The 14,160-nt window shown below is 52.3% G+C and overlaps 1 protein-coding gene across 1 annotated transcript in view; it reads left to right on the top strand.

Moving 5' to 3' along the window:
* The window catches only part of TRPC4AP (transient receptor potential cation channel subfamily C member 4 associated protein), an 83,306-nt gene that overhangs the window by 24,210 nt on the left and 44,936 nt on the right, over positions 1 to 14,160 (top strand). The window contains exon 7 of the mRNA XM_073559419.1: positions 4,956 to 5,157. Coding sequence (XP_073415520.1) covers positions 4,956 to 5,157 — 202 coding nt within the window. The remainder of the gene's footprint in view (positions 1 to 4,955; positions 5,158 to 14,160) is intronic.

The raw sequence follows: 14,160 nt of genomic DNA on the forward strand, positions 1-14,160 counted from the left end.
TACACTTTCTCGCCTAGGACGGAAGACAGACTGCGAAAAGTCTCTCCCAGGACCGGCTCTTACTTCCCGCGGGTCCACCACTCTCCCCCCAGAAGAGACCAAAGCCTTACAACAAGCAGAGCGGTCTCTTTCTTGACCAGTTTCTCTTTCCATTCGTCTCAGCATGAGAGTTCTTGGAAGGATGGTGGCAGCAACGGAAGCAGTTCCATTTGCACAGTTCCACCTCCGTCCCTTACAACATGCGTTGCTGTTAGCTTGGGACTAGAACCCGTTTTCTCTATACCGTCGGATTCCTCTGTCCCTGCGGGACAGGCAAGCCCCCAGGGGGTGGACACTGAGGTCCTCCCTGAATCAAGGAAGGTCTTTACCCACAGTAAGATGGTTGGTAGTAACCTCCGACGCAAGTCTCCTCAGTTGGGGTGCAGTCTCTCGTCACCTCACGGCACAGGGTCATTGGTCAACCCTAGAGTCACGTCTCCCCATTAACATGGGGGATACGAACAATCACATTAGCTCTACAGAGTTTCCACCATCTCTTCGCAGGTGTCCCTATCAGGTCTCAATCCGACAACGCCATGGCTGTAGCGTTTCTCAACCGTCAGGGAGGTTCCCGGGGCGGGATGGCCAGGCACGAAGTGAGTTAATCTTCCGTGGGGCCGAGACTAATCATTCGCCCATCTCAACAAGCCAAATCCCGGGCTTGGAAAATTGGAAGATAGATTTTCTCAGTCACCAAGGCATTGCCTCGGGGTAGTGGTCTCTTCATCCGGAAATCTTTCAGCAGATTTGTCATCGTTGGAGGCCTCCTGATGTGGGTCTCATGGCCTCAAGACTAAACAACAAGGTTCCTCAGTTTATTTCCCGATCGCGCGACCCTTGCGCCATCGGAGCTGACACTCTAGTTCCGCCATAGCTCCGGTTCCGGCTCCTGTACATCCTCTTCACTTGTTTCCAAGGGTCTTCAAGACGATCGGGCCGGAGGGAGTGCCAGTGAGCCTAGTCGCATCAGTTTGGCCGCGCCGAACATGGTATGCAGAACTAATACAACTAGTCGCCGACGTCCCCTGGCGACTTCCAGATCGCATGGTTCTGCTTTCACAGGGCCCGATTTACCACCAGAACTCCGGGGCCCTGTCTTTGACGGCGTGGCCGTTGAATCCTGGTTTTTGAGCACAGGCTGGGTTCTTTCATGACGTGGTTTCCACCATGATTAGTGCTAAGAAGCCTGTGTCTTCACCGCACCTGGAAAACCTTCTTTTCGTGGTACAAGGCTCATGGTCGATCACCTCTGGTGTTTTCCATTCTGGCCATATTGGAATTTCTTCAATCTGGATAAAAATCAGGTCTTGCGCTTAGCTCGCTCAAGGGCCAAATTTCGACCTTGTGAGTTCTTTTCCAACGCAAGATTGCCGCCAAACTTCAGGTCAAGACGTTCATTCAGGAAGTTTCCCATGTGGCACCTCCTTATAGAAGGCCATTGGAATTATGGGACCTTAACCTGGTTCTCGGGACCTTTCAGGATGTTCCTTTTTCGAACTGCTGCAGGACATGTCACTGACCGTCCTCTCTTGCAAGGAGGTCTTTCTACTGCAGGGGTGGGCAATTAATTTTGCCATGGGGCCGCATTAGAAATTGGGATGGTGTCAGAGGGCCGGACTAATATAATTAACTCATTTGTACCCAATACTATATATGTATATAATATATAGTATACGCATGCTATCTTTGCCTTTGCAGTTTTGATAGCAAGTCTTCAGATGCCCGTGCCCGCTCTGCCTCTGTCAAGTTCTTGTATGTCTCCGCATGTTTAGTCTCGTAATGGCGACTTAAATTGTAATCTTTAAACACAGCTATGTGCTCTCCACAAATTAAGCACACAGCTTTACCTTTTGGCTTCAGCAAATAAATATTTAGAAGTCCATTCCTTGTTAAAAACTCTGCATTCTGCATCAATCTTTCTTTTTTTAGCCAACATATTTAAGGGCTATAACAGCTAACCTTGCCTAATTCTTCCAATGGGAGTCTCAAGTTTCAGAAGAACGTGGCTGCTGCAGGGGACAGGGGAGAAAGCAAGTTTTATCTGTGTACCACTCCTGTACTGCTCACAGAGACTTTATTAGGTGCTGACCACTCTACCCAGAGTCCCAGACCCTGTCCTGACGTAAACACCCAGTCCAGACCCAAACACCCAGTCTCAAGTAATTGATGCTAGCCTTACGTTGCACCACAGTGTCACTAGTCTGCTTGCAGCAGTATAGATCACACCACGCCTCCACGCCCGCACGTTTTAGCACAGAGTTGGAGGCGTGGTGTGATGTATACTGCTGCAAGCAGACGCCACCAACGGCATCTACGCAGCCATCTCTCAGACCACGCCCCCCTCCAGCCTCGACCTGTCAGCGCCGCAGGTCTGGTGTGTGGGCGGTGCGCTGGAGGCAATGTTTGTGCCGCTCTCAGGAGGTCGGGGTCCGCTCCGCTCACCGCAGCGTCTGCCGGGACTCCTCTGCTTTCTGCTTTCCTCATGAATGATTCATGAGGAAAGCAGGAACTGGAGAAGTCCCGGACCCCTCCGCGGGCCGGTAACAGGCAGTGGGCGGGCCGGATGCGGCCCGGGGGCTGCCCCTTGCCCAGGTCTGTTCTAGTGGCAACTACGTCAATCACACGAGTTTTGAAATTGGCAGCCCTCACCTGCCGTTCTCCATTTCTGAATTTTCATCAGAAAAAAGGTAGTTCTCAGAACGTCCCCATCCTTCTTGGCCATAGTCCTCTCCTCTTGCCATCTCAATGAGGAAATTGTTTTGCCTTCCTTTTGTTCCGGCGCCAGTCCATCGCATTGAGAAGACCCTCCACACCCTGGATGTGGGTAGCGCACTGACACGGTGCATCTCACGGATGGCCCCTTCCACAAGTCAGATGCCCTGTTCATGCTCTGAGGGGCATACAAAGGGTCTAGCCGCGTCAACAGCATTGCTAGCCAAGTGCACTCGCTTGGCGATTCAGAAATCCTACCGTGTCACGAACGCGCCTGTCCCGGCTGGGATTTAGGCGCGCTCTACCCGGTCAGTGGGCGCCTCTTCGGTCTTTCGGCACCAGGCCTCGGCAGAACAGGTCTGCAAGGCTGCGACTTCGTCCAGTCTGCATACCTTTCACTAGAAATTGCCAAACTCATTCTCAGGCCTCTCCGCAAGGCTGCGACTTGGTCCAGCTTGCGTACCTTTTCAAGCATTGCCTAACTCATTCTCAGGCTTCTGCGGATGCAGCTATCGGCAGACGCAGCCTGCAATCGGCAGTACCACGGTGTTGACTCAGTGGTACATGGGGTATTAGCATACGTATGCTCCGCACCCAGGGACTGCTTTAGGACGTCCCACGGTCTCTGTGTCCCCCAATGAGGCGTAGGAGAAATAGGGATTTTTGTGTACTCACCGTAAAATCCTTTTCTCCAAGCCAATCATTGGGGGACACAGCACCCACCCTTTTTAGCCTATTGGCTCACTGTAGCATTCTTAGGCGTTGACATTATGGTTATTGTTGACTGTTTATGCTCCTACTGCTTTTTTTCACCGAACTGGAGAATCTCCGCCAATGAGAGGGTGTATACTGCAGGGGAGGAGCTAACTTTTTTTCTGGTTTACTTAGTGTCCTCCTAGTGGCCAGCAGCATAACACCCACGGTCTCTGTGTCCCCCAATGATTGGCTTGGAGAAAAGGAGTTTACGGTGAGTACACAAAAATCCCTATTTTTGCAATTGGATTTCCTTAAATTCTTCTCATTATCGCTTCATTGGGGGACACAGGTAACCATGGGTGTATACTGCTGTTGCTAGGAGGCTGACCCTAGGCAAAAAAGGAAAATGGCTCCTCCTCAGCAGTATACACCCACCGACAGGCACAAAGCACCTCAGTTTTAAGCTTAGTGTCTGTAGGAGGCAGGTACTTATGCGACTGAGAGCAGTGTTGTTGTCACCCACATTGCCCACTCTCAGATTTGCAGGCAGGGCCTAATCCCCTGTCACCTTTACGGGTGCTTCAGGGTGTTTCACGGTGGCCGGCCCTAGCCTTTTCCCCTCCCCACTCTTCTCCTCGGAGAGGGCTGGGAGGATCACGGTGGTCACCAGCGGTGGCCTTCCTCCTTATAATGGGTTGACGCCGTCGTCTTCATCATCTGGAGATGGTGTAGGCAAGAGGATCTTTCATACCAGGACCCTCATCCATCTTGGGGCACCTGAAGGCATCCTCATCGGTGAAGAGGAACCGTGGCCCTACCTTGCAGGTATATATGTTCCCCCTCAGAGCGGCGCACGGCAGGTCAGCATTTCTTAACAGGGGACAGGGCGGCTTTAGTGCATTAATCCCTGCACAGCCGCGGCCATTTCTCCCAGGCCGGTCCCAGACCCTGGGGACAGTCCCCTTTCTTTTCTGGCCGCACTTTCTCAGGCTTCCCCTGCCATTCATCACCGCACGCTTGATATCTACAAATCCATTAGAATACTTAGGCTATAAAAGGTAAATTGTGCAAAAAAATTTTTTTAATGAAACCCAATTGTAAAAATTTTTTTTTAGCCCTAAATATATGCAAGGAATTAAAGAAAGTAATAAAGAAAATTGTCCCAAGGGCTCCAGAACCCCCTTAATGCATTGAGGCAGTGTGCTGTGGAAAACCACTGTGCTTGGTCAGTCCAAAACACTTCTCCTGTTCTCGACTTCTCCAGCACTATTTTTTAAATGCTCCTCCACCATTTTATGACATCACAGAGGCAACCCAAAAATGCCAGATCTGCGGCTGACTGTCACCAATGGATGACACCAGTTAATCTTACTCTAATTATTCCATCAGATGGCCTGGGGATGTATGGGGAGACCGGTCACTTCCTACTGTGTGTTTCTGTGTTGTTGGCAGAGTAATGATAGACCTCAGCAGTAGCTTTCAGCTACAACTTACATTTTTTTTCTTAGGAGATGATCCAGCTGGAAGATATACCTAATCTTGGAAGTCTAGTGTCGAGCTTTGATCAGCAGCAGCTGGCAAACTTCTGTAGGATTCTCTCTGTTACCATATCCGAGCTGGATACAGGCAATGATGATAAATACACCCTTCTCGCTAAAGACGCTCAGCAGAAGAAGACGCAGAGTCCCTCCAGGGCAGAAGTCAATCAAGGTGAGCCGAGTGCTGGGATTGATCTGTCATTGTAGAGATATAAGCTGAGAATTTATGTATCAACTCATTATGCTGTAACCTTACCTGGGCATTTATAGTCTACTAGAAATAGGCCCGATGCTAGTGAAATGAACATCCGCCGGCATTCGCTCACGAACAGAACCCATATCCTGGTATGCATCGTCCTCTCCCCCTCCTTTCCTGATATGCATGGTCCCCTCACCCCCCTCCCCAAATCCTGATATGTATGGAGGCGTGTCAGGGGAGGAGTGTGGCGCCGGAGTACGCGCATGCCCATACCGCGCTGTCCGGCGCCATATTGCTGAAGACGCACTGCAAATGTGTCTTCAGTAAAATGGCGCCGGATAGCGCTATGCGCATGCACAATTCCGACACCGCACTCCTGCCCCGTTCTCCGGTGAGAAGAGAAGCACCGCGGCAATGCTCCTCTCGGTCAGGTAAGTATGTAATCCCCTGCTGACTGAGCCAATGAGCGTTGCCGCACGGGATTTGAATCCCCCGCTAAGCCTTAGCCGGCGGGCTGCTCAGTTAAATCCCGCGTGGCAACGCTCATTGGCTCAGCCAGCAGGGCGGGGGATTTGAAACCCATGACGCTCATTGAATCCCCGCCGCCATATGGCGGTCGGTTCTGTCACAGCTTCCGGCCGCGGTGGATTGTGGGATAGCGACACAATCGCCAGAAGCTATGACAGAGCCGATTGACAATTATTTATTAGATTTTAGATAGAAGTGTGACTTGTTTCCATTGCCCCTTTTTATTTAAAGGAATATATGCATCTCCAAGATCCTATCTCGATATGTAGTAGGTGTAATAATATTAGCAAATACCTCCAAATATAAATCTAGTATAGTTTTTTTGATTCACTCTGCATCTTTCCTCATGTGCAGGCATTGCATCCATGGATAGGACCACTAGCAACTATCTGTCACTTACCATGGACACCGAAGGTCCTGCAATGCTGTTGTGACACCGGTGCCCAATCAGCACTGGTGTCACTGTCCCTGCCCCCTTTCAAATTGAGCAGGAAGAGGAAGTCCAAGATTAGCTGTAGCCCGGACTTCCTCTACATGTTTGATTTGTCTGAAGGGACAGTGAAGCCAGCGCTGATTGGGCATCAGAGTCACAAGAACTGTGTGGGGAGGAGGGCCCCCACAGAGTGTCCGGGCCGGAACCAAGGGGTCCGCCGTCTACGTTCCTAAGGGAACTGTACCCGGGGAGTGAAGGAGGGGGGTGGACAGCTGAGAGTGACAGAACAGCAAGGGGAGGGGCGAGTATAAAAAGGACAAGGAACGCGCAGGGGAGGCAGTTGGCGGTACAGCAGAAATGGAGCAAGAGACTGTGGGAGTGTGAGAGAGCCAGAGTGACAGACGGTGATCAGAGGGGAGATTTTACAGTGGCCTGCGGAGAGGAAGCGCCGAGCTTACCGACAAGAGACTGCCGCTTCACTCCAATCCGGGGTCACGACCCGCCAACGGTCGTCCTCAGCTGTTGCCGCTGTGCTCCAGCCTGTTGCTTCGTGTCTGCTGCCTCTCTTGGCCGACGCTTCACTCCACCCGATGACTCCCGACCTAGAAGCCGAAGTAGCCTTCATGGCATTAGACGGGGTGGCTCGGAATTCAGTTATGTTGAGGCCCTCGGGACTCCAACACCTTTAGTAGAGTTTTGCAGATTTTAGAACAGAGCTATGGGGACCCAACCAACGTGGGAGAGTTAAGAACCCGGTTGTTCAGTCGTATGCAGGGGGAGGGGGAGACAATCACCCAGTACATGAATGTCCTCCAAGAGTTACACACGGCCATTCAACGGAAGGACGGCGTAGACATAGGACCTATTGACATTACACTACGTGATGTCAGGGTCCTGACAGCGCCGGTGTACAGCCTCCGCTAAGCAGGGACTCACCCGCACCGTAGGGACCCCTGGGGACAAGAACATCCGGACAATAAAGATGCACGGGACCTGAATGTAGAAGTCTAGAAAGCCGGCACAGGACCTACGGTCATGTGACTGCAAGGGGGCGGGGGCTTAGCGTCCTGCTTTCAGAGGAGGAAGAAAACTCAGTCGGGCAAAGCAGAGGTCAGGCGCAATACAGGCAAGCGAGGTACAAGAGGGATAAACAGACGGGAGGTCAGACAAAGCCAAAGGTCATACACAAGATATCAATACAGTACCAGGGATGAGACCGAACAGACAGTCAGGGCCAAGCAGAGATCAAAAACCAAACGGACATAGAAGGTACCACCAGAATCCAAAGCGATATCCAGACCGAGTCATACACAGGGAATCAAGCAACCAGAACACAGCACTAACACACTCAGGGGTCACCACACAATGCCAAGGGCGAAAGTATAACTGACGGGGGATGGGAGCTTCCTGAGGCTATAAGAAGCCTCCCCAGAACCAATGAGAGGCCACACTAATAGGTCCCAGGTGTGCAGGTGAGAGTCTGCACTGCGATCAGAACATTAACCCCAGAAGTGCCGGTCACCCAGCACTGGTATCATGACACGTGACTTGTTGGTGACTGGACTGCGGGACCCGTTAATAAAGCAGGCATTACGGGAGCAGGTCAGAGTAAACCCATGTATGGATTTTGCAGAGGTGGGGAGTCAAGCCCGTGCTTGAGAGCAGGAGCAGGGAATGGCGGTCCCCGTGGGGAAGGTCCGGAATGTGGAGGCTTCTGTGAACGCAGTCGAGGAGCCTCAATGGGTAGAGGATATGAAACAGGAGTTGAAGAACATCAAAGGTGAGCTGGCTGAAATGAAAAGAACTGAACCTGGGACTGGATAGTCTAGTTTCAATTCCGGCCCCTGGGGGGGCCTGCGCTACCGGTCCTCGCAGGCCTGGTGCTATGAGTGTGAGGAACCGGGCCACTTCGCCCGAGAGTGTCCGTGGCGTGGGAGATACCCACCCCGGCGGCCATTAAACTAGAGGGCTCCGGGCCGGGGGGACGCCGCTCGGAGCCAAAAATCATGATCAGGTGTGGTGGAAGTCCCAAAGATTTGGTCGCAAAGTGTCCGGTGGTATGGGCAGAAGTCGAGGGCCGTGCCGTCCGGTACCTAGTGGACACGGGATCACAAGTAACAACTATGCCTGCAACTTATTTCCGGCAGAATTTCCCCGAGGCAGCTTGATCCCAATGGGGGCCCATGATCAGACTGGTAGCTGCCAATCAACTACTGGTCCCTGTTGCCGGAGTAGTGTGGGTGCAGGTAACACTGTGTAGTAAATCCCTCGGCCGCAGAGGGGTGGTTCTGACTCAAGGGGAAACCAATAAGCAGCATCCAGTCATCCTAGGCATGAACATACTGTGGGAGTTCAGCAATCTGCTCCTCAATGATCCAGTGCAAGAGACCCTGAAGCAGTGCGGTTCCTGCACGGCCCAGGGACAGGTATTCCAGCAGTTGATGCGGGAAGCGTGAGTACACCAGGACTGCCAGGACGGCGAAGCTCTGGGTAAAGTCATCGCACCGGCGGCTCCCCTGCTTGTTACTGCCCCCTGGACAGACAGTGATGGCTGTGCCAATACGAGCCTCAATACCATTGGAGGGCGTAGAGATGCAGGTGGAGCCATGCTACTCGGAACGCTTGCCTCCTGGCATACTGGTGGCCCGCTCCCTGACCACAGTGCAGAAGGGGACCGTCCTGGTGCGCTTCGTCAACCTTGAAGATCAAGACATCGTTTTTGAAGCCCAGGACTGAACTGGCTAAACTAGTCAGGCCTTTGGAAGAAGTTCTGCCAGCCCCTGCGTTCTAATTGAGAGTGCGACCCGAGGACCCGTGGGCAGTGACTATCCAGACTATGCAGACTGCCGAGACCTCAACCCAGGAGAAGGGTCGAAACGTCCTGGAACAAATGCGGGCCTAGCTTTCCGGGCTGACTTCAGCTCAACTTTCCCAGATAAAAACACTGCTCGGACAGTATCACGAGGTGTTTGCTAGTCACGAGGAAGATTTTGGATGCACCACTGCCATTACTCATGGGATTCCCACGGCAGGAGCAGCCCCCATCCGCGAACGATATCGGCAGATCCCTCCACAGCTCTACCAAGAGGTGAAAACTTTACTGGCTCAAATGTTACGAAAGGGAGTCATCAGAGAAAGCCAAAGTCCCTGGGCGGCTCCCATCCTGTTGGTCCGCAAAAAGGATGGCACCCTACGGTTCTGTGTGGACTATCGGAAGCTGAACGCCTGTACCATCAAAGACTTGTACCCACTACCCCTTATAGAAGAATCCTTATCCGCCTTGGGAAAGGCGACGTACTTTTCGACTTTAGATCTGGCCAGTGGGTACTGGCAGGTGCCCATGTCAGAAGAAGATAGGGTAAGACGGCGTTCACTCTTCCCATGGGACTATTTGAGTTCAATCGGATGCCGTTCGGGCTGGCCAACGCCCCGGGAACCTTTCAGCGGTTGTTGGAGCGGTGTCTGGGGGACCTCAATTTTGAGGCAACATTAATATACCTAGACGATATCATCTATGCTGCCACGTTTGAGGACCACCTGAGGTGGTTGGGGCAGGTACTTGGCCGGCTGCAAAAGTACGGGTAGAAGGTAAAACCCCAGAAATGTCACTTATTTTGCATCCAGATCGAATATTTGGGGCATATCATCTCGGCGGAGGGCGTAAGACCGTCCCAGGAAAAGGTTGCTGCCATCCAGGGATGGCCTACTCCCGAGACGATAAAAGACGTGCAGGCCTTCCTGGGGTTGGCCTGATACTACCGTCGTTTCGTGAAGAATTTTGCACGTCGAGCACGGCCCTGCACGACCTGCTGAAAGGGGCTCCTGCCAGGGCATATGGACGAAAAATTCAGTGGCAACAACCACAAGAGGCCTTCCAAGACCTTAAAGCTGCACTCTCGGGTGACCCGGTATTAGCTTATGCGGATTTCTCGCAACCATTCATCCTACACACTGACGGGAGTCTTCACGGGCTAGGGGCTGTGTTGTCGCAAGTCCAAGACGGCCGGGAGAGATTGATTGCGTACGGAAGCCGATCACTTCATGATTCCGAGCGTAACCCTGACAATTACAGCTCCTTTAAGCTCGAGCTCCTCGCAGTAGTGTGGGCCATGACGGAGTGGTTCGCAGAGTACCTAGCGGGCTCCGAAGTAGTGGTGTGGACCGACAATCTGCTGGCCCATTTGGAGAACGCCAAACTGGAAGCTCTGGAACAAAGATGGGTGGCCCTGACGCACTCTCCAGGATCCGACATAAAACTCCAGGGAAGAGTCGAGACGACGAGTTGGAAGGGGAAGTGATACCGTTCGCCCTCACCACTGCTGTGTTCACGGCTACCACCCAGAAAGTATCCCCCTTGGGAACCCTAAAGGGTATGCTGGAACAATCCTGTGACAAATGGATTCAACAGCAGGAGGAAGACGAAGAAATTGGACTCCTCCGAAAGTGGGTAGCTGCTGGCAAACTGCCCACTGACTCCCAAAGACAGACTTTGACTCAGGACATGTTGCTGATGTTACGACAATGGGAGAGACTGGTTTTCAGGAAAGGACTATTGTAGCGTAAAATAACATCAAGGACAACATCTATGACGAATTGGCAGGTAGTTACGCCTGGAGCCCAACTCAACGAACTGGCTCAGGAAGCCCACGAAAAAGGGGCTCACTTTGGAACTCAAAAAACCTTGCAATGGTTGCAACAGATAATTTACCATCCACGTTTACATGCTGATGTGGAAGAGACTTGCCGGGCCTGCCGCCTATGCGAGTTAGCCAAATCTCCAACGCAACGAGCCCCAGTGCAAACAATAGTGACCTCAGCGCCCCTCGAACTTTTGACGTTGGATTACCTGACCATTGGTCCCGCATTCCAGGGATATGAACACTGCCTCGTCATGATGGACCGTTGTGATTGGGTCACCGAGGTGTAAAACAAGACCAAGCTAAGCCACAGAAAGCCAGAGAGGTTGGTAACTAAGCGGATTACAGACCCCTGATCCTATCCACACAACTAGCAGTAGCCGTGGAGCGTACCTACGATGATTCTAGATGCCTCAACACAGCCGGAGGACTAAATAAGCCTAAAGCAAGAAAAGGGGAAATCTAAACTGCCCCAGAGCAGACCCCAAAGGAATAGATAGCTCCCAAACATATATTGTCGGTGAGACAAGATGAAAACACAAACGCAAGTAGGAAAACAGACTGAGCAAATGATGGGGCCCACACTAACTAGAAAGGAAAGATACTGTCTGCAATCACGCCAAAAAACCCTGCAAAAATGTCCAACACTTCTGATAGCAAAAAAACCCTGCAGTCGCTAGACTTCTCCCACTATATCAGCACTCTGGCATATTCTGAAAACAGAGCAAAAAGAGGCCAATCTAATAAGGGACAAAAAGCAAACTGACACAAACAGTAACATGAGAATGGAAATTCAGCACAGCCCCAGACGGGGCTGGCTGACCACACAAAACTGAATAGACAAAACCAAATCAAATGTGAACAATAGCAAAGAACACTTAGCTTGAGAATGCAGGGACTGAACTGAAAACTAAAACCTCAGGAGGCAGGAAAAATCACCAGCAGGGGTAGAGGGAGTCGGCTGTCTTAAATCCAGTCAGAGACTCCAGATGTCCAATCGTCGTCCTCATTATCAGGTGGCAGGTCTCTGTTAATTAGATCAGATTCATTACCTCCTGCAACCACCAGAGGGAGCCCGGAAAGAGAACTTACAACTCCTCTGTCAATGCAACCAGCTCCACCACCCTCACAAGCAACCAGAGGCAGACCAGAAAGTGAATTCACAACAGTGGACCATTTCACTAAGTTCGCTGTAGTCACTCCCACTCGAGACCAAACCGCGGAGACTGCCGCCTCCACAATTTTGTAGAAACTTCATACAAGTGTATGGTTATCCTCAACGTATACATTCCGACCAAGGAGCATGCTTTTTGGGAAAAGTTATGGAGGAACTACACAGTCTTTACGGTATCGACAAATCCCGTACCACGCCATACCACCCGCAGGGAAACGGGGCCTGCGGACAATTTAATCGGACCTTAATTCAAATGTCGCATTCTCTGGAGAGTGACAAGAAGGCCCGCTGGCCCGAATATGTCTCTGAACTAGTATGGGTCTATAACAACCGCGTGCACCGGGTTACCGGCTATACCCCTTACTCCATGCTATTTGGACGAGAAGGCAAAGGGTTCACGGAGGTAGAGTTGGACCCAGAGGAGTCCCAGCCCTGGACCGGAGTGTCGTCCTGGGTACGAGATCACCGGCTACAAACTCTCCACCGAATTGTTCATACCAAGCTTCAAGACTTGGAACACCCAGGAAAAAACCTACCTCCACCGCGCAATCTCCAAATCTGAGACCGAGTACTAGTACTAGATCAACGCCCCCAGAACAAATTAGAGACACGCTGGGAGGAGAGTCCCTACCGAGTCCTACGCCGCATGAACCCTGAAGGGCCTGTATACGAAATACGACCCAAAAAAGATGGGACACTGCGTACTCGCATTGTGCACCGTAATATGTTACGCCCATGTACTTCCACTGACCCGGTACAACCTGAGCCTACCCCCACAGGTCTCTGAACCATTGCCAGTGGCCTGGGATACGGACGACTAAGAAGACTTTCTCCCGATGCCCATTTGCTCTCCACTTAATGACAGCTCAACTGGCCCAATTAACCTGCCCGAACCAGCTAGCCCACCGCCGTCCACCACCCCAGAAGACTCCACCCTAATCGAACTTAGACGCTCTGAGCGGTCAACAGCTGGCAAACCCCCCCATACGATACAAACAGGACCAGTTCATATGGCAACGAAACCTGACATCCACAGACCAACCCCAGCATACTAAACCCCTCGCCCGAGGACTGGCGAGCATACAGGGTTGGGAAGTGTGGGGAGGAGGGCCCCCACAGTGTGTCCGGGCCGGAACCAAGGGGACAGGCATCTAGGTTCCTAAGGGAACTGTACCCGGGGAGCGAAGGAGGTAGGTGGACAGCTGAGAGTGACAGAACAGCAAGGGGAGGGGCGAGTATAAAAAGGACAAGGAACGCGCAGGGGAGACAGTTGGTGGTACAGCAGACACTGAGCAAGAGACTGGGAGTGTGAGAGAGCCAGAGTGACAGATGGTGGCCAGAGAGGAGACCAACATCAGATGGGAGATTTACAGTGGCCTGCGGAGAGGAAGCGCCGAGCTTACCGACAAGAGACTGCCGCTTCACTCCAATCCGGGGTCACGACCCGCCCACGGTCGTCCTCAGCCGTTGCCGCCGCCGCTTCACTCCAGGTAGCGGCCTGCCCGCTGCCGCCCCGCTTCAGCCCGCGACTGCGGTCTGTTCATCATCGCCCACAGCTGACATCACCCCGCTGCAGTCGGCAGTTGGGGCCTACTCCCTGCCTACAGAGAGACGCTTTGCCCAGGCCGCGCGCGTGGCCTGCCAACGGCCACTCCTGGTAACTGCGACACAACCCTGCTTGAGGGACTGGAGTCCTTGAGCTCGCTCACGAACAGAACCTCGCTGTTTCTACAGAGGGTTATCTCTTCAAAGGACTTCTTCAGGGCCTGTTTTGCCCCAACTCCTCCTGGGCGCCGGGGCACCCGAAGACGACTACAGACCTTCAGCAGCTGGGCCCAGCGGCTGCGGTGCCAACGCAGCTTCATCAGAGACGCCGAGGGACGTCAGGACGGATAAGTGACACTATAGGAAATAAGGACCCGTAGTCTGCCATATCGCGGCCCTATAGTAACCGGCCTTTGCCGGGTTAGTCATGTTCTTTTTAATAGTGTTTGGTTGCATTGAGTCCCTGCGTGGACAATTCCTGTTACCTGTTCTGGTTGCTTAGTATAGCCCTAGCGGCTTGCATTGATAAAAGTTATTTTCCAAAAGTAAACTTAGTCTCGCAACTCGTCACTGCATCCTGTGTACCTGCTTTTCTACAACTGCACAAGTGCTGACCGCGGGAACGGTGCTAGCACAGTAGGGGAACATAAGTTTTATTA

The sequence above is a fragment of the Dendrobates tinctorius genome, unplaced genomic scaffold (assembly GCF_039654945.1).
Source record: "Dendrobates tinctorius isolate UK_male_01 unplaced genomic scaffold, ASM3965494v1 ptg000270l, whole genome shotgun sequence".
NCBI lineage: Eukaryota > Metazoa > Chordata > Amphibia > Anura > Dendrobatidae > Dendrobates > Dendrobates tinctorius.